This window comes from Quercus robur, chromosome 6 (genome assembly GCF_932294415.1).
Source record: "Quercus robur chromosome 6, dhQueRobu3.1, whole genome shotgun sequence".
In the NCBI taxonomy this organism is placed as follows: domain Eukaryota; kingdom Viridiplantae; phylum Streptophyta; class Magnoliopsida; order Fagales; family Fagaceae; genus Quercus; species Quercus robur.
Window position 1 is genome coordinate 4,659,871 of NC_065539.1, and position 20,599 is coordinate 4,680,469.

The window sequence follows — 20,599 nt, forward strand, 5'->3', positions numbered from 1 at the left end:
AACCCAACCCCATTGAAATGACAATATTATCACTATCAGCCTTATTTTGCTCTCCAATTAGAGCTCTCTAGAGCCTCATCCTCCTCCAGTCCTCCTCCGCAACCAAAACCCCAACACATTCTCTCCCTCTCACTTCTCAGAGAGAGAGAGAGAGAGTCTGTGACCTAAGAGTTACTGAGATTCAACGAAACAAAGAGCAAAGCCAAACACAGGTTCGTCTTCCATTTGCAGCTTCGAATAAATGCCCTAACTTCTTCTACACTGCTTTACTGCACATGAAAAGTTCGCAACTTCGAATAAATGCTTGCTTTTTTGTTCTGTTGTTTTGTATTGTGTTGTATTGCTTGAATTGGATTGATATCGATATGCTATGCTTGTTCTTTGAATTGAGAAACAGTATGTTGCTTCGTATTGTCATTGTTTTTGTTCAATTAGTTGTTTGGTTCTGTTAATGGTGGATGTGAAATGAAACCCTAGTGGATAAGGACTTTTGGCATGGTTTGAAATGGAAATTTTCTTTGAGAATGATAACTAAGCAGGAGTTTTTAGTTCTTAGTAGGTGGAGGACACTCATAGAGTTAGTTCTTTGAGAGAAATATGTGTTAAGGCCCTGTTTGGATGCACTTTGTTGTTTATGGGAGGGAGCTGGTACTCAGAAATGGAGAAAATTGACGATACCAAATGACTGGGAAATGTAATTATACATTGGGTGAGTATGTTAGGTCACTTGTTAAGTAAATTAGATTGTGATTTGGTGGATGTTAATACCGTTGCGTATAAAGTAACATAGTGTTTTCTGTTAAGAAAAGAAAAGAGGAGTGTTTCGAAGTTGGGGAACGAAGATTAATTATTTAGTTCTCTTTTATATTTGCCATTTGGAGTTGCAGCTCAACTCAGATTGGACTGTTTCCAAGTTCTGTAGACAATATATAACCCTGTGATACTGTAAACTTGCCAAATATCTTGGCTTTCAGAAGTTAGATTACAATTGCGGCCCATGGTTCTTAGCTTTTGAATCAGGATGAGCTGAAAAAGAAAAATCAGTGTATTTCTGTAAATGTATGCTGCTAGTCTGATTATTAAGAAGACTTATATTGCACTTCCTAATAATAAAATAAAAGGTCACGTCTATCTGCTGCCTTTCTAATCTTGTCCAAATCATGAAATCATAGATGTTCTCCACTTCATAGGAAACCAGAGATTGCATTCCGAAAATTTAGGTGTGGGATTAATGACTCATCAAATCTTGCTCATTTTGAGTAAAAATGTCAACCCAGGGAGCTCACCTACCAATCTTACCCTCTTTCAATGTAAACCAGATGGCAGCAGAAGTATCCTTTGTTGAAGATGCTTTCTGACATGCCCAAAAATTTTATATTTTTTTAATTAAAAAAAAAAAATTTGGTACAACAAGAAATTTCAGGACATTATTGTTCAACCATTCATTACGTTTTGACTTGTGCTAAATCATTTTTTTTCCCTTTAAAAATTTTATGTGCTTGAATAAACTTATGAAATCTTCTGCTCTTGTGTTCGTGCTCTCTCTTTAAGCTCTATTTTCTTTGACTGGGAACAATATTTTACACATGTTCATTTGCAATTTGAGTTTTTAAAATTACACGTGGTTGGCTTAGTGGTAGGAAGCACTTGTGGCTCATCACCTTGCAAGTTCAAGGGTAGGGGTTCAAGTAGTGACAAGCCCAACTATTTGTTATTATTATTATTATTAATATTATTATTTTTTACCTATCAAAAAGTTGAGTTTTTAAAATTGTAAAAAAAGTCAAGAAATTGGTCGTAGTGAGTCTCATGAATGTGTGCCATGTATTGATATGCTTATTGAGCAAGCAAATTGTACTGCACAAGTCCTTGCATGTCCAAACTTCTGTATGGGGCTATTTAAGGGGGCTGTGTTGCCTACACAATCATGCTGGGTATTATATATCCTTTAGTCCTATTTTTGAGTTTCATCCATTAAATCAATTTTTGTTTCTCAAATTAGAAGCTCTCATTAACCAGTATAGTTTCTTTTGACGTATTATAAACTAATATCCTGACTTATATGTTATGCTTTTGGCAGAAGTTCATCAGGCGTAAACTCATAAATAGTTCTTTTTAGCCAACAAAATTGATGGCAATTTCACCTTGTGGAAGTACATGGGTTGCTCAATGGGGAATTCGCCCTCAGTGTATGCTGGGGTCTTATGTCACAAACAAGATTCCAACATCCCGATATTGGTGAGTATCAGTCTATATGTCTAAGTTATCATCAATAGATTATACTTCCTAGATAATTGGATTGTATAGAAACCTCTTTCTTATTATATTTCTTGAAAAGTAGCTTAAATGGCATCCTCTCCCCTTGTAAGTGCAAGGTGGAGGATGAGATCGTGGGTTCAAGAGCAACTAGGTTCATGTGTAACATACCAATTATAAAAAGAATTTCAAAGTTAAGGTTCCACTACAAAATAGAAGAAATGTACTAGGCTACTAGCTAAGTGTGAATACAAATTCCACTATAAAAAGAATTTTTAGTGATTCTCTTCCTTTATTCCTTAGCTCTCTTCTTCTTTTGTAATTAGTGTTTTTATTTTATTTTTTTTATGTTTTTGCTTTTCTATCTTTTCTTGTACTTTTGATATGCTGGTGCTACTTTGCATTTAGCAGTTTTTTGAATATACATCTTTCTTACCTATCAAAAAAAAAAAAAAAGTGTGAAACAATAACTGGCAGCTAATTTGAAGAGAATTTGAGTATGTGATGTGCTGATGAAAATTAACTACACACTCCTAATTTTATATAGAAATTGTCATAATTGAGATTCTCCTTTATAAAATCTTGTAGTCTTAAAGTCTTCTTAGAATCTTCACAAAGAGGTCTTCAAAGTATAATGAAGGAGTTCTAGATGCACCATTAAAGTTAGCACAAAGGAATTTAGTGATTGAATCAACTTGTTTTTGGTCATACACTTGTATTAGGCTTTCATCAACTATTTAAGCATTTGTTTTATAATAAATTATTACAATTCATCTTATCAAAAAAAAAAAAAAAAAACAATCATTACAATTCATATAATATGCCTAAATTTTATTCCAAAATTTTATACTCATTAAAATTAACTATAAAAAAAAATATAAAAATTAATTAAACTAAAACTTACTATCAAAATAGATCTAAATTAATTAAATTAAACTTATAAAATATAGGTAATAAAATAAATTTATATATATGTTGGGTCTGGTTTGGGTACATGGATTGAAAAAATTATCAATCAAAACACATACCAACTCGAGACTCCAAATAAAATTACAACCCAACTCTTTTTTTTGATAGGTAAGAAAAAAATTTTATTAAAAGAGAAAAAGCTAAAACAAAATACAAGATTCACGATAGTGAACAAGAAGAAAAGAGGGAAAAAGAACAGCAAACAGGCATTAAGTTATCCTAAGAGACAAAAGAAAATCCGAGATAGTAGAACAATTCGAGAGGCCCTAACACCAAGCCCAATCAAAGAGGGTCCGCTGCATAAATCTAGCAACTGATCCAATGATTTCGCCATATCCTCTAAAGAACGTCGATTCCGTTCTGCCCAAATATTCCACATTAAACAACCTGGAACTAGATTCCAAATAACAGAACTATGTTTCCCAAGCCACTAATACCAACAAAAAAATAAGTCTATAACGGAACCTGGCGTAACCCAATCAATCCCAAACAGCCGAAACATATACATCCATAGAGAATGAGCAACCGGACAAGAAATCAGCAGGTGATCCATAGATTCTTCATTACAGCAACACATACAACAATGATTTACCAAAGTTTGGCCTTGGAGCATAAGATTATCCAAAGTAAGGATCTGACTATGAGCTGCTGTCCACATAAAGAATGCCACCCTTTTAGGAACCTTTGCTTTCCAAATGCCTTTCCAAGGGAAAGAAGTAAGAGTTGCATTTCGAATATTAAGGTAAAAAGACCAAACATCAAACTTCCCACTTCCATTAAGACACCAAGAAAGATTGTCACTACCTCCACCCCTAGGAATTCTAGATTGAATGAAGTGAAGAAGGGAATAGGAAGCCGCCAACACCCAATCATTAAATTCCCTATAAAATCTTAGACTCCATACTCTATCATTATCACCAGCTAGAGGACTTAACACTTCAGAAACAAAAGCTTCCTTATTGGCTGAAAACACAAATAGCTGAGGATAAAGAGATTTGAGAGAATTATCCCCAGTCCACTTATGATGCCAAAAAAGAATACGAGAACCATCCCCCACCACAAAAGACACATGCCTAGAAAAACTTTCCCACCCGTCACGAATACTTCTCCATAAACCACAATCATGAGCCCTTCTACAAACTCTAGTGCTCCAACCCCCTTTCCCCTCCCCATATTTCGTGGCTATAACCCTCCGCCATAGATGAGTAGTTTCATGACCATATCTCCAAAGCCATTTACCCAGAAGAGCTTGATTAAACGACACCAAATTTCGAATTCCCAACCCATTGAGCTCATGAGGTATGCAAACTTTTTCCTAAGCCACCAAAGGGTATTTGAAGCACTCCGCTGAAGAACCCCACAAAAAATTTCTCTAAATACGTTCCAATCTCATTGCCACAGCTTTAGGAACAGTAGAAAGGGAAAGATAATAGGTCGGGAGGCTTGACAATGTACTTTTCAACAAGGAGTGTCTGCCACCCTTTGACAAATAAAGCTGCTTCCAGCTTGCCAACTTCTTCTCCATCCTCTCTAGAATCGGATTCCAAATAGAGGCTGTCTTATACGAGGTACCCAATGGCATTCCCAAATAGATCATGGGCAAATTGCCCACCTTGCAATGAAGAATGTTAGCCGAATTGTGAATGTTGCTCACCTCCCCAATAGGAACAATTTTATTTTTCCCCACATTCACCTTCAAACCAGTAAAAGCTTGAAAACAAGACAAAATCAGCCTAATGGATAGCAATTGCTCCCTAGAAGCATCATAGAAAAGAATGGTGTCATCAGCAAATAAAAGATGGGAAATACGAATGCTAGTAGAGCTAATAGTACCCACATGAAAACCCTGAATAAGGCCACCGTCCTCAGTTTTCTTCAAAATCCGGCTTAAAACCTCCATGATCAAAAGAAAAAGGAGGGGAGATAACGGATCACCTTGTCTAAGGCCTCTAGAACTACCAAAAAAACCAGCAGGAGAACCATTAACCAAGACTGAGAAACGAACAGTAGAAACACAAGCCTTTACCCACCTTCTCCCTCGACCCCCAAAGCCCATCCTCTCTAGAAAATAGAACAAAGTATCCCAACTTACATGATCATAGGCTTTCTCAATTTCTAACTTACACACCACTCCTGGAATCTGACATTTTAGTCTACTATCTAGGCATTCATTGGCTATAAGCACAGAGTCTAAAATCTGTCTACCACCAACAAAAGAATTTTGAGACTTTGAAATGAGTTTATCCAACACCGTCCTCAATCTATTAGCCAACACTTTAGATAGCAACTTATACACACTGCTCACTAAACTGATAGGCCTAAAATCTCTGATATTCAGGGCATTATTCTTCTTGGGGATTAAAACTAGAAAAGAAGCATTCAAGGACCGTTCAAACTCTGAGCTTCTATGAAAATGATCAAAGAAGGCCATAACATCCTTTTCCACTACACTCCAGCACTTTTGAAAAAAGGCCATAGTGAAGCCGTCAGGACCTGGGGCTTTATCACTCTCCATCTCTTGGAGGACCTGTACCACCTCCTCCTTAGAAAAAGCCCTCTCAAGAACAAGCCGCTCATCCTCCTCAATATAAGCAAACTCCAAACCGTCCATAGAAGGACGCCAAGAATTTGGCTCCGTGTACAAGCCCTAGTAAAACTGAACCACCTTAGACCACACCTCTTCCTCATCCTCATAAAGGACCCCATCTACCTCTATACCTCAAATATGATTAGTTCTTCTATGCGAGTTTGCTATCCAATGAAAAAAGCGAGTATTGTTGTCACCCTCCTTCACAAACAATATCCGGGACTTTTGTCTCCAAGAAGTCTCCTCCAAAGAGTTTAAAAGTGCAATGTCTCCTTTAATCTGACCATGATGTGTTTGATCTTCTTGCGAAAGACCCAACAAGTCCTCCCTTGCATCCAAATCCAATAGCTCAGATAAAAGGCATTTCTTCCTAAAGGCCAAGTCCCTAAAAACCTCCTTATTCCACTTTTTCAAGTCATCTTTAAGAGCTTTTAATTTACGAGCCAGAATAAAACTCGGAGAACCCAGAAAACAATACCCATTCCACCATTGCCGAACTCTCTCCACAAATCCCTCTTCTTTCAACCACATATTCTCAAACTTAAAGGCACTTCGACCTTTCTTGACACAACTAGCAACCACCAAAAGTGGGCAATGATTAGAGACTACTCGGGGGAGTACCCTTTGAGACACATTCCCAAAATGATCTACCCAATCTACTGATGCTAAGGTCCTGTCAATTCTTGACATACAATCTGTCCTCGAATCTCTAAACCAGGTGAAAGAAGTCCCTTCAAGTGGTAAATCCACAAGTTAATTAGCCTCAATGAAATCTGAAAACGCAAACATAGCTGGATTGAAAGCCTACAACCAAATCTCTCACTCGAATATCGAATGATATTAAAATCTCCAAAAACACACAAGGCTATATTCCATCTAGAGTGTATCCTTATGAGCCCCTCCCACAACGCACCCCGTTGGCTATCATCATTAGGACCATACACTCCTGAACAAGCCCATACAAAATCGTCCACAACCCCCTTAAGTAAAACATTAATAGAAAACTGACCTATAGAATTGTCAATCTTTTCATAGACTCTCTTATCCCAGACTAGTAAGATCCCTCTTGCAGTGTTGACCGCATCTAGAGCAACCCTGTCAATGAACGGACTACCCTAAAGACTTCGAACAACAGAAGAGTTTAAAGAAGACAGCTTAGTTTCTTGAAAGCAAACAATATCACACTTCCACTCTTTGAGAAGATTCTTACACACCTCTCGCTTTTGAGGATTGTTTAATCCCCTAACATTCCAAGATAAAAGCCTTAAACTCATTTAAAACTAGTCTACACCCCTGTACCATCTGAAGAAACTCTGTCCCTCCCTTTAGAATGTACCCCATCATAATTAATTGAAGAAATCAATCCTTTGAGCTCCCTGAGCCCTTTCTGCCTTGTGTTTCCTATCCCTTTAGACTTCCCAACGTTAACCACATCAATGCAGTCCTGTTCTAGAAGACGAAACAAAGCCAGACATTGATCTTCATGTTTTACAATGGGGAAACCCACAATTTTACAGAAACTTTTCATTAAGTTCACCACCCATTTCAAGTTCTTCCCCTCAAGCCCCAGAAACTCTCCCTCATTCAATGCCTGTGTCACCTCCAATTCCCTCTGTTCAAAAGGATCCCACCTATAACCCAACTCAACACGCTAATCCACAAAAGTCAATATACGCGTTAAATTGAGTTGGATTTGTTGTCTGGTTATGATACAACATTGGTAACAGGAGAGTGAGGAGAGAGTGGGAATGAGACAAAGACTTCATCAAAGTATCTTTTTGACTTGGTGTTTGGGAGTTGGTTAAAGAAATGGATATAAAAGTAAGTGTCACGTGAATCATGAATGGAATGGTAGAGAGGTAGGCTGATGTAGAATCTTACCTAAATAAGCTGTCCTTGAAAAGAAATCCGCCCTTGGAGGAACCTTCAATTGCCACACCAACCTCCATGGGAAGGAAAGAGTAGGAGTGTAGAAAGAAAGATGGAAACCTCTAACCTCAACCTCTACCTTGTTGGCTTCCAACAAACCTTGTTAGGGCCAACCCTCCACACTTTTGAAGAGTAAACAATGTCCATAAACCGATCAAAAGAGTCTTCCTCCCAATCCTGCGGTGAACTACGAAATTGAAAATTCCAATGAATCCTCCCATTGGACCAACACATAACCTCTGCCATTGAAGAGTCCCTTACCCTACTAAGACAATAAAGTTCAGGAAAAGCCTTTTTGAGGGTAATATCTCCACACCACACATGCTTCCAAAAATTCACTTTAGTAGATCACCCACATCATACTGTAGGAGTTTAGAGAAGTTCAACCAGCCACTTCTAATAAACCTCCAGAGACTAACACCATACACACTTGTCACATTTTTCATGAACCAAATACCCTAAACATGCCCATATTTTGCCTCTATAACCCTCCTTCATAAAGCATCTGTCTCTAAACCATACCTCCACAACCACTTGCCCAACAGGGTAGAGTTAAAACTTCTCAAACGTCTTATACCTAGCCCCCTTACCTGCATTGGATGACAAACCTTAGCCCATTTCAGTAATTTAGAATCTCCACTAGTTCCACTCCACAAAATCTCTATGTAATTTCTCCATACAATTAGCAACCTTCCTAGGTAAAGGAAGTAAGTGGGTAAGTGTTACCTTACCCCCCTTAGATAAATGAAGCCTCTTCCAGCATGCTAGTCTTCGTTTCATCTTCTCTAAAATAGGATTCCAGATTGACAACTCCTTGAATTTGACAAGATTTTGATAAAACTTCGGTTTGATGAGATTTTCTGGTTTGATTATCAATTCCTTATAAAATAAGATTCCATCACAATTTCCAATTGTTGAGTGATAATTGCTTGTATGTTAGAATGTGGATCAGCTTGTTTTCTATGTGTGATTATCCTGGTCTGTGTTTTATAACTGTAAACTGGTTCTGATCTCTTCTCTCTCTCTTTCTCTCTTTGAGACTCTTGTTTGAATTTGATGTGATTTTAATTTTTGTGGGGATTTATTGTTTGGGTTTAGTGTCAGATATTGGTGACTTATTGTGATGGAAATTGAGTATTGGCAATGCTCTCTGATATTTTTATTTGGCTGTTTACAATTTACTTAGTATTTATTCTCCATGTACATGTGGTCTTCCTTCAAATTAAATTTTATTTACTTGTCAGAAAATATTACCAACATTTTCAGATCTAGTAAATTGTGGAAATGTTTGATGTGCTTATATCAACTTCTTTGCAGTACTACAAGCAGTATAAGCTTTTTGTCGGCACCAAGTTCAAGCTTATTTTCTCGCGGTTCCTTCCCTGTGGTATCGTATCCAGGGTCATCTCAAACTTCACAACGTCGTAGGGGTGCACGTTTCACAGTTAGAGCAGATTCTGTGAGTGTAAAATTGTTTTGTTTTTTCTTTGAAATGATAGTTGGGGCTAAATAGTTTTCAAAACTTTTATTTTTATTTTTAAAATAGGGTATCTATGTTTCCTTATTTATTTATTTAAATTTTATTAGAAGGAATGCTCTATTTTACTTATCAGATTAAGGTACTAATATCTTTTTATGTACAGGATTTCTATTCTCTTCTTGGGGTGTCAAGAAATGCCAGTAAATCTGAAATTAAAAGCGGTATATACAGTTTTTACCCTTTTGGCAGATTGTTCTATGAACTTCTTTGCTTTTATGTTCTTGCTTGAATAGTTGCCAATTCATCTTTGCAATGGTTATACAAGTTGTCACTTAATGGCTTTAAGATTAACTGTATGCAGAGAGATCAGGCCAATTAGAGTAGACTTCTCCATGTTTATTAGCAAAGCAAATACTTCAATATTATGCCATGCAACTCATTACTATCTCATTCCTATCCTTATTAATTTGACTGATGTTGCTTTGGAGTTGTTTATGGAGTTTGGCTTCCCCTCCCCATTTTTTTCTTTTTTTGAAAAAGGAGAACATTTAGACCTTATATACTTTGCAGGAGAGACTTTCAGAATGAGACTGTTAATGATATGAGTATTTTTCTGATCAAAATATTTTCTCCCCCTGCTTCCTTATATGTATATATAATTTATACATATTACCAATTGTTTCCCCTATGGTGGATCACATACTATCATTTTCTAGTCACTAAACTTATTGATAATGTCTGGGGATCTTTATCCAGTGCACTGAGATTGAAAAAATGGGCATTAGGATATTGTATGAGATGGTTGGAGACTGAAACTGCCAAAGTAGTATTAGGTCAGATATAAATGTTTATGTGACACAGTAAGCTGCTTTTGACACCTCAACTTTATGCCTGACTTAATGATGAAAGCAATTGGCTGTGCACCTCAACATTTGAGCCCATTCAGTCTTAAGTTGTAAAGTATTTTATTTGCTTTATGGTTTTTACTTTTTCTCCCTTGTAAATATTTAATGAAGTGAAAAGCAATACCTTTACCTTCCACTAGATCTGGTGCCCAGAATGTTGTAGAATCTGAGAGTGATTGTGTTGTTAATGCATATAAAATTGCATTTGAGATTTTTGTATTAGTTTGATGAATGGGAAACAGTTTTGAATGGGTTTTATTAATTGAGCCTCAGTTGGATGGGTTTCAACTCCAGAATGTAAAACCTCCAGAATAGAGACACTTTGAACTGATATATTAGTTTCAACTTATTTGGATATTAGATATGGGTTTCTGATCCAAAGTTTTCTTTTTGAAGATAAAAAGGTGTTTCAAAAAAGTTACTTATCACAAGAAAAAGAAAAAAGAAGCTTCCAAAAAGTAACATTTATGCCTTATTGTGTTTGGAGAGAAAGAAATGCTCAAAGCTTCAGAGGTTGTTAATTTTGGTCCTGGACTTTGAAGCTTTTGCTACTGAAGACCTTACATGATTTGATGGCTGCCCTCACATATTTTTCTTTCTCTAATTTATTTGACTTTTTCCCCTGATTTATTTGGTGCATCTTTTGTTTACTTCCCATGTACATTGGTTGTGCCTCTTTTCTGCTTATATATATATAGGACAACCGCAAGAGTGTATGAAAGATTGTATTGCAATTATAGAGAAATTTTCTAATGGAACTCAAGGCTTTGAAGCTTCAGAGGTTGTTAATTTTGGTCCTGGACTTTGAAGCTTTTGCTACTGAAGACCTTACATGATTTGATGGCTGCCCTCACATATTTTTCTTTCTCTAATTTATTTGACTTTTTCCCCTGATTTATTTGGTGCATCTTTTGTTTACTTCCCATGTACATTGGTTGTGCCTCTTTTCTGCTTATATATATATAGGACAACCGCAAGAGTGTATGAAAGATTGTATTGCAATTATAGAGAAATTTTCTAATGGAACTCAAGGATACATGAAGGATTGTTTGATTTATGATGAACAAATTGAAATATATATTGTTATGAGTTCTGACTTTTGACATTATCTGTTCCATTTACTAATGTTTTAATATTCCTCCTATGCTTTCACTTTTCAGCTTATCGGAAGCTTGCTAGGAGTTATCACCCAGATGTGAACAAGTGAGTCCTTTCCCCTCTTCTTTTTTCTTTGTCCTGTGGCAATGTATGCTCAGGATGGGTTTCTGTTAAAAGTGAATTGCTTATTGGTTTTGTAAGATATGAACTATTTGTACTAGATCATTTTTCATTTGAGAATCTGTTGCACATGTTTGTTATTAGATTGTAGATGTTATTTCGCAATTAAGGTTTCCAAGGGGGTCTCTCTTTATTTTATTTTTCTTGAATTTATATAACCATTGCATGTATAAATGTATTAAAAAAAAACTATGGCATTTTGATATTTGAGTCAGTCTTTTGAGTTTTATATATGATGAGGCCCATGTCAAAGTTACACAACTTGACTGAGGTAGAGTTGATAATTAGGCAAGATTCAGTGGTTTAATTAGTTGGTTTTCTCTTCCAAAGATTAGAGGGGAGTTGGCTTTTGGGATTTTTTTTTTATACATTTTAAGTAGGGGAGGAAGATTTCAACCCTGAACATCTCTATTGGAAATATCCAAAGTGGCAATTGACTTAGGGGCCATTGCTGCTTTTGGGATTTGTACAAATGCGATAAAGGCCCGTCCATTTTGAGGTTGGCCAAACCTCTAAAACTCACAGCTCAAACGAAAATAAGGGCCAAGCCCTGATTTCCCCACGTTATCAAAGAAAGTTCTATCTCTGATTTCCCAAAAAAAAAAAAGTAATTATCTTTGATGGAAAGTACTATCTCTAGTCTTTGCCAACCCAATTAGTTGAAGTCTTTTCTGATATATGTATTGACTATTAACCTTAAAAAAATATTTGATATTAACTTATGGAAGAGCAGGTTGAATTCTGGTAAATGATCATGAACCCATTAAAATAAGAAAAAACAAGGATTTTTATCATGTTGCAATCTGATTTGACATAAATTATCCAATCAATTATGTTAAGACAGGATTCTGCTATCCTGGAAGTTATGAATGAGGGCTTGATCAAAACAAAAAAATGAACCCCAAGGGATAGCAGAATATTGGGGACTATGCCTCGCGAAGCGGAGGTTAATAGTCTAATAATTTTCTTCCCCCTCTTGGGGCAAAACCTTTTCCAAAAAATAGAAAATAAAAACAAAATAATAATGATAGATTTTTTTTGGGATAGGTAATAGGAATTTTATTGATATAAAAGAACATCATGTTCACGATTATGAATACTCAGAAAATGAAACAAATACATACAAATCAAGAACTAAAGCTAGTGGATTGATTGGAAGAGGGAGAACATTGGCCTTTTAAACAAGGAATGGGTATAAATTTTTTTAAGCTTGTCTTCACAGAAAATATGTAAGATAGTACAATAAGTTGTAGGAGCATTCGTATTAAAAAAATTCTCTACGAAGGTGTTTATATTAGATTATGATTTTAGGTTCGTTTTTCCAGTTGCATCAACTTTGTTTTATCCTGATCTATTTGGTTAATGTTGCATATTTTTATTTATTTTGTTTGGAACTAACCCAAATCATGCTGCAGAGAACCTGGGGCAGAGCAAAAATTCAAGGATATTAGCAATGCATATGAGGTGAAAGTGAAATCTTATGATTCATGATTGAGCTGTGGCAGTTTCAGAGCCATGATCTGAAGTAGTTACTAAATGGTTTTTCTTGTTTTGCAGGTTCTGTCTGATGATGAGAAACGATCCTTATATGACAGATATGGAGAGGCTGGACTGAAAGCTGGTCCGGGCTTTAATGTAAGCAAATCTTTCATGAATATGGGAAATATCTAAATTTTAAATCACGTCATCTACCTTCTAATGGTTGGATAAACTCTGCTGTTACAGGATTTCAGCAATCCCTTTGATCTGTTTGAGTCGTTATTTGAAGGCATAAATCAGGGGGGAAGACCTTCTAGGAATAGAGCAGTTGATGGTCAGGATGAGTATTACAATCTTGTCTTAAACTTTAAGGAAGCAGTTTTTGGGGTTGAGAAAGAGATTGAGATAAGCCGACTAGAGAGCTGTGGGACTTGCAATGGTTCAGGTGCTAAACCAGGGACCAATCCATCCAAATGTAGCACTTGTGGTGGGCAAGGACAGGTTGTCTCATCAGCGAGGACCCCGTTAGGTGTCTTCCAGCAGGTAATGACCTGCTCTTCTTGTGGTGGGACTGGGGAAATATCCACCCCTTGCAACACGTGTTCTGGGGATGGTCGGGTAAGAAGGACAAAACGGATAAGTCTGAAAGTTCCTGCTGGTGTGGACTCTGGTAGCCGTTTAAGGGTCCGAAATGAAGGAAATGCTGGAAGACGAGGTGGGGCTCCTGGTGACCTCTTCGTAATTATTGAAGTTATGCCAGACCCTGTCCTTAAACGTGATGACACCAACATTTTGTATACCTGCAAGGTTTCCTACATTGACGCGATCTTGGGAACTACAATCAAGGTTCCGACAGTGGATGGTGTGGTTGATTTGAAGATTCCGGCTGGTACCCAACCAAACACGACTCTTGTAATGGCCAAGAAAGGTGTTCCTCTATTGAATAAGAGCAACATGAGGGGCGATCAGTTGGTTCGCGTGCAGATTGAAATCCCAAAGAGATTGAGCTCTGATGAGAGAAAGCTCATTGAAGAACTCGCTGATCTAAGCAAGGGCAAGACTGCAAGCAGTAGGAGATAGTTGTCTGTGGCATCATTTTGCATTTATCTGTTTATTGCTGATCTCATCAGTTATATTCTCCTTTGTGGGTCCAACTTTGTTGAACCTTGATGCATATTAAGGGGAATTCAGCAGTTCTCAGGACTCTGGAAAGGGCGAGAGCACGTGTTTGTAGTTGTAGGTAAATTATATTTTGTGATAATTTTTCCCCCACATAAGTTATCTTAAATGACAGGAGGTAGAAAAAGAGGTGAAAATTGAGGATCCATTACTCTTTCATCATCTATATTTAAACATAGAACTTATTCTTTGGGATTGAACATAAATTTCAGCTACATTTTGTAGTCTTTTGTGTTTTTATTTCATTTTTTTGAGGACATTTGATGAATCAAAAAGCATCTTCATAATTGTATCACAATTTTGTAATTTTCAAAATGTTTTTAATTAGTTTTCCTAACCAGGAATGGGGATTATGGATTGATTGGTGGTAACTGATGTAATATTTGGGCATCCCAGGGCGAATTAATTGTTAGTGTAGCTGCGTCTTTTATTTATTTTTATGGTGTACAGGCATTCCTTTATGATCATATTCCTTTCAGATCCTTTTTTTTTTTTCTTCGAAATGGCGCCATATCATGGATGTTTTCTTTGTGGTGGGAAAGGAACTAATTATTAATAGCACAAATAATTGGAGTACATTAACAGGAGATAAAATCAATCGATAGACTGATAGACACAATAATAGTTTGTTAGACAAGATTAATAAAAAATTAAAATCTTTAGAAACTGTGGAAAGATCCCTAACAAACACCAAAGTAGAAAGGAAAAATGATAGTTTTTTGGACCTACTAGAAAGAATGAAAGCTTTAAATTCAGATTTAGAAAAAGAAAGAATTGAATCTTATCATAGATCACCTTTAGCAAAAATCATGATAGATAATTGGCGTAATAGACAAAAGAATAACTTAGTAAGTACTAACATATTTATAAACATGACAGATATAAAAAATAGTAAAGAAGATAGTTACTCAGTACAAAAGAAGCCAGGAATGATAGAAGTAGAGAAGAAAAGTAGTCTTATAGAAATAATGCAAAAAGAAGATGACATAGAAAGACAAAAGAGTAATAATAAGAAAGATGACCTAGTAATGGAAAGAACAACATGTATAGAAAATAAAGGAAAAAATCCTAATGCTATAGAAATAATACAAAAGAAGAACCTAGACATAATTGAAGAAGACAGAAAAAGGAATGATAAGAAAAGACATAGTAAAAGAGAAGTTATAAAAAATTGAAAGACAAAATGATATAAAGATAGAAACTATACGTAAGAAATTAGATATAAAAGGAGATATAGAAAGAGAAAGACAAATGAGTATTCTAGTAGAACTAGTCAACAAAGGATGGACAAATAATAGTCCTAAGAAAAGTGATAGTTTAAAGGAAAAAATTGATAAAAGACTACAATCAATTGAAAGATCCATGATATATATTCAAAATAATAGTTTAGCAGAATTAACTGAAAAGATAGAAATTTTATTATTATTATTATTAAAGAACTCGTTCACTATATTCTATTATTTCAATATTTTGGGAACTTATTTTTATATAGGGATGGATTTACTCTGGAACAGTGTATTTTATGGTAAAACATTAATCCAACTGACGGTTTATTTTGGAGGGCGGGGGGAGAAATTTTTTGGGAGAATTGAGCAGCAAAAAGCAAAAGAAAAATGATGGGGTGAGAGAGGCTCGAACTCTCGACCTCAGGATCACTCAGAAGCTATGAGACCTACGCGCTAGCCAACTGCGCCACCACCCCATTCATGTTTGTCTTCCTTCCAATTCACTACTTGTTTAGCTGCCGCTCTCATATGTGTGGTTACTTCCAGGCTTATCTCGTGGTGTGGTAGACTTTCTTTGTTTCTCAGCCTCTCAAAAGTATTAAACTCCTTACTCCGGGGTTATTGCCAGGACCAAATAGACAAATTCATGCATTGCACCCATACCGTGCATATATATTAAAATTTTGTTCTCATCAAGAATATTATCAAATTATTAATTGCGCCCTTAGAGCCACCATGATCAATAATTTTACCACTCATACTGATACAGTTCAATGCCATGTGCAATATCCTTTTTCTGTTTTCATTCCGCACAAAGTACCTGAATATTACTAGCAAACATTCCAATAATTATTTACAAGAACAAGTCATTTAAGAATTTACAGAACAGATTTAAAATCTATATATAAAAAAAAAAAAAAGGGCAGATGGAATAGAAGCAACATGACCACAACAGCTAGTGTAATAATTTTACCATTCAAGTTCACCCCCAAAAAAAAAAAAATTGGTTTTAGTATTTACTATTTACTTTCCTACATAGAGAGCCTCCTTAATTAACCTCTCAAAATCCTTGTAAGATGATCCTCCTATATCAGTTGCTTCCACTGCTTTTTTCTTCCATTCTAGAGCCTTTTGCTTTGTTTCTTTCCCCTTATCCCCTTCTAGCATTTCCTTAACAAGTGCTTCAATCTCTTCACGTTTTACATCATGGTTGATCTCCATGCCAATCCCCCAAGTGGTGCAAGCATACCGACAATTTGGTTGTTGGTCAGCAAAGAATGGCCAGCAAATAATAGGCACACTAGCACATACACTTTCTAATGTAGAATTCCAACCACAATGTGTTAGGAATACCCCTATAGATGGGTGTGCTAGCACTTGATCTTGGGGGCACCAACTTGTTAGGAATGCCCTATCCTTCGTCTCCTCAAAAAAATTTTCGGCCAAAATTTCTGAATCCCCCATTACCACATCAGGCCTAACTATCCACAAAAATGGGTGCTTGCTATTTGCAAGTCCCCATGCAAATTCATTAAAATGTTGTTCTGTCATTATGGTCACGCTGCCATAATTTACATACACAACTGAGTTGGGTTCCCATTTATCCAGCCATTGGATGCATTTTGGGTCTTCTTTCCATAAGTTTGCACTCATAGACATGAGTTGGCTCTCAGGCACATGCCGTTCTAGTAAGGAAAGTGGACCTATATTGTAAATTCGAGGGAATATGGCTGCAATTGCTTCTAGGACATCATGTTCAAACTCTTCAAATGTGTTGAAGATGATCGCCGGGGAATTCAAGCAATTTCGTGCTTCTGATCCCATAAAGTCGAACATTGTTTCAGTAATGTCAGTGGTTCTAATGAAGCTAGGGAGGTCCATAAGCCTAATATTTTTCAATCCTGGGATCCAATTGATTGGTGTCTCAAGAGTGCCATCATATTTGAAAGTTTCATCTGTAACACATGAAAGATAAAATTATGTTTTTAAAAAATAATGTGTTTAAGTATTTCAATTTTTACAAATTAAAATCATGTTGATATTACAAAGTTGCATGTCCCATATATAATTTTTTACAACATTAAACATTTTTCATGTGTCTTGTCAATATAATTTTAACTTGTGAATATTTTTTTTGGGACATAAGATCAATATTCATCACTCTAGGATTAAAATATAAAGTAATGATCACAATACAAAATTAGAAAAATATAAGGCTCATTCTCGTGTTTAATGACTAGCAGATGGACCAAGACTATGTGAAAATGGATTATTCCTTAAGAGATTATCCTGATTTATGAGTTACACAACAAAATATGCCCTCCTATCCCTTAAAACCTTAAAAAGTTTTCTTCTTAACAAACAAACTATGATCTTTGGTTTCATTATGATGACAATAGATTTTATCTAAAATTTAGCTAATGCTTCTTTTTTATTTATTTATGAGAAGCTAATGCTTCTGATTCGTTTACATTGACGAATAAAAGTAACTTTAACTAGTACAGTTAGTGTGGGGCCTGAAATTTGAAATCTCAGCCCACTCCACATTAAGGGCCCAAAGCCCAAGCCGAGGAGCCTACTGCCGAGGACGTATGACGAAAGCCCCTTAACGGCCTAAGAATGTGGCCGAGGACGATCTCACGCTCAACACCTCACAAAACGTCTGTGGGAAAAGGACAAACTCAGTACAGGAGCAGTACAAACGAGAAAGCTGCCGACACCATAATGTGGAGCCCAGCGCCTGACAAGCTCATACTCCATACCATGCTATCCAGTTTTTCCCAACCACTCTGACGTATGAATTGATAGGACGAGTAATTACCCCAAATAAGGAGAAACTGACACGTAGATGAAGAAGGGGAAGTGAATACTAGTATAAAAGGGAAAAGAGAGCTAAAAGAGGGGGGGGGGGGTGGGGGAGGCCCCCGGAGAAAGAAGGAAGAAAAAGGAGGAATGGTGAGAATGTAATGCTCCTCGGACTAATTCCGAGGAGTCAAACCTTTTAAACTACATTGATGCAAGGCTTAGCTAAACAATCCAAACCCATCTTTGTATGATCGCTCATAAAACCAGGACCAGACCGAAACCCAGCGCCCCAAAGGCAGGCCTTTCCAAACCCACTCTCTACAAATCATATTGTTCGGGCCCTTTACACACGAGCCCAACGTCATCCTTGGGTCGTTAAAAATCGTGTCCCTACAGTTAGGTTTTATTATTTTGAAAAATGTTAAAGGTGCTATAAATTTTACTATATAAAATTTACAATTTTTTTTTTTTGATATGTCAATGAATAACTAATTTATAATAGATGGGCTTTCATTTTTTTTTTTTTGGGATAAAGTTTAGTTACAAAATTGATTGTAGCCTGAAACTATAACCTTACCCAATAAAATAAACATTACTGCATATTTTGAGAATTTAACTGTTAAATTACATATTCTTTATACTTTTAATACAAATGTAAAATTTTGTGTCAATTATATATTATTTATTATATGATTTATAAGCTTATATTTTATGAAAATTTTAAACTATAAAAACTGATCATTTAAAAAATTTATTGATGTGATCCACTCACAACCTTATGCTTTTAAAAGGTTATAAAAAAAATGGTTATGAAAGAAGCATAGCAAAGAAGTTGATACTAATATAACATACTCACTTGAAAACCAAAAGTAGCCCAAGTACCTTTGAATGGAATAATTCCTCTTTTGATGAGTTCAGAGAAGTAGAGGAATCCCATGTAGCCACAAGCTGAGGTAGTCCAAAATTGAACCTCTGGGATGCCTAATTCTTCCCCAACTTTAATTGTAAAACTCATAACTCCATCAGAAACTATGCAAGTAACCAAAGGCACTTCAGAGGATGAGTTAAGCTTAAGCACTAGCTCTTTAAAAGGGGCCAGACAATTCTTTCTTGTGGAATCACATAGACCTGGTACATATTGGATTGCATCACTATCTGCATCACTATCAGATGGTGGCAACCCATCTGGTATTGTTTCAAACTGGAAATCAGGTAGCCCCTTTATGTATTCAAGTCCTTTGGACCTGATTAAGCGTCTGTGGTTGAACTCAGTGTTAACAAAGGTTATATGAAAGCCCTTTGAGTGAAGGAGCTTGGCTAGTCTCATCATGGGTGTTACATGGCCTTGTGATGGGTATGGAACACAAACTGCATGGGGTTTTTGGGTTTCTGCAGAACCCATAGAGCCAAGTTTAAGCTATTAGAATTTAGAATCAAATACTGAATTGGGTTTCAGAATTGTGATAGTTTTCCAAGCTTTGTGCCACACTCATTTATAGGGAAAATGCTTCAATATTAGCTGTTAGATGGGTACCATAATCAGAAGATCAGGAGATGAGAATATCTTCGGTCAATATGTGTACAATATAGGATTGCCGATGTAGCTGTCACTTTCTCGCTCTGATTGAAAATCTTAAAATGGCCAACCCCACTGTCCCCCGAATACTCTGTTTTTGGACATCTGGTTATGAGTACTTTAGTTCAGATTAATTGAAGTACAATGGTCTTATCAATCTAAACTTATACTAGTATTAAATAAGTGGAGCTTGTCGGAGATCAAATAATTGTTAGATAGTTTATACCCTAATTGTTAGATACTTCCATCCTGTGACAAAAAATTTACATGGTAGAATCTTAAGAAGGAAACTTAAGGAATAATATCTAAGTACTGTACCTAAGTCTTGCCCTTAGTTCAATTATGCTTGTGGCCTTGGTTGATGTAATCATACACTATTGTGTAAAGTAATAACATTGGGGGAAAAAAAAAACAAGCAATATTGAAAACCAATGGAAAAACAATTCCAAAGGGAAAGACCACTGCAACTGCAAGGACTTAGTTTCCAACCCCAAGAAAAATAGATTTACTATATGGAATTAAAGTTTTACAAAACGATATAACCATATTCGAATTTGTTACCAACAAAGCCCTACAAGTTTGGCTTTGCTATGTTCTTGTTGGAGTAAAGACCTTTGCATATCATTTGTTGTGGAGATAATATCTTAGGGAGATTCGTTAAAAAGTTAATATAGCACATAAAGATACACTTAACTCTTTTCAAAAAAAAAAAAAAGAAAAAAATGAAAAAGAAAAAAAAAGATACACTTAACTCAAAAAGCATAAGCTCAGTAGGTGTGAATTCAACTATATTATATTAACAACTTATCACATCATTATTCAATATGAAATTTCATTTACACCTATATTCCCAACATTCCCAACAGATTCTTTAATGTCCACTCATCAAGCACCTTTTTACATTATTATTTTGGATAAAATATGGGACCA

The 20,599-nt window shown here is 36.0% G+C and overlaps 2 protein-coding genes and 1 non-coding gene across 3 annotated transcripts; 1 reads left to right on the forward strand and 2 right to left on the reverse strand.

Annotated features, from left to right (window-relative positions):
- The first annotated feature begins 7 nt into the window (after nucleotides 1–7).
- Nucleotides 8–14,289, forward strand: LOC126732396 (chaperone protein dnaJ A6, chloroplastic-like). The gene is made up of 8 exons (XM_050435220.1): nucleotides 8–212; nucleotides 2,081–2,238; nucleotides 9,059–9,200; nucleotides 9,385–9,442; nucleotides 11,287–11,329; nucleotides 12,820–12,868; nucleotides 12,962–13,039; nucleotides 13,130–14,289. Exons 2-8 carry the CDS (start codon nucleotides 2,132–2,134, stop codon nucleotides 13,961–13,963), a joined length of 1,311 nt encoding a protein of 436 aa, XP_050291177.1. The 5' UTR covers nucleotides 8–212; nucleotides 2,081–2,131; the 3' UTR covers nucleotides 13,964–14,289.
- Nucleotides 14,290–15,679: 1,390 nt separating this feature from the next.
- Nucleotides 15,680–15,764, reverse strand: TRNAM-CAU (transfer RNA methionine (anticodon CAU)). Its single transcript is given in 2 exon segments — nucleotides 15,680–15,715; nucleotides 15,727–15,764. It is a non-coding gene; the product is annotated as a tRNA-Met (tRNA).
- A 341-nt stretch (nucleotides 15,765–16,105) lies between these two features.
- Nucleotides 16,106–19,733, reverse strand: LOC126732397 (linamarin synthase 2-like). Its single transcript, XM_050435221.1, has 2 exons — nucleotides 18,976–19,733; nucleotides 16,106–17,243 (listed from the first exon to the last, which is right to left on the reverse strand). Exons 1-2 carry the CDS (start codon nucleotides 19,493–19,495, stop codon nucleotides 16,312–16,314), a joined length of 1,452 nt encoding a protein of 483 aa, XP_050291178.1. The 5' UTR covers nucleotides 19,496–19,733; the 3' UTR covers nucleotides 16,106–16,311.
- Nucleotides 19,734–20,599: the final 866 nt, after the last annotated feature.

Bases quoted from the DNA above. Each gene is read 5' to 3' on its own strand.
- LOC126732396 (XM_050435220.1), top strand. From the start codon at position 2,132: ATGGCAATTTCACCTTGTGGAAGTACATGGGTTGCTCAATGGGGAATT. The intron at 12,869-12,961 runs GTGAAAGTGAAA...CTTGTTTTGCAG, and splicing joins ATATTAGCAATGCATATGAG to GTTCTGTCTGATGATGAGAA. The intron at 13,040-13,129 runs GTAAGCAAATCT...CTGCTGTTACAG, and splicing joins AAGCTGGTCCGGGCTTTAAT to GATTTCAGCAATCCCTTTGA.
- LOC126732397 (XM_050435221.1), bottom strand. From the start codon at position 19,495: ATGGGTTCTGCAGAAACCCAAAAACCCCATGCAGTTTGTGTTCCATAC. The intron at 17,244-18,975 runs GTACTTGGGCTA...CATGTGTTACAG, and splicing joins AGGAATTATTCCATTCAAAG to ATGAAACTTTCAAATATGAT.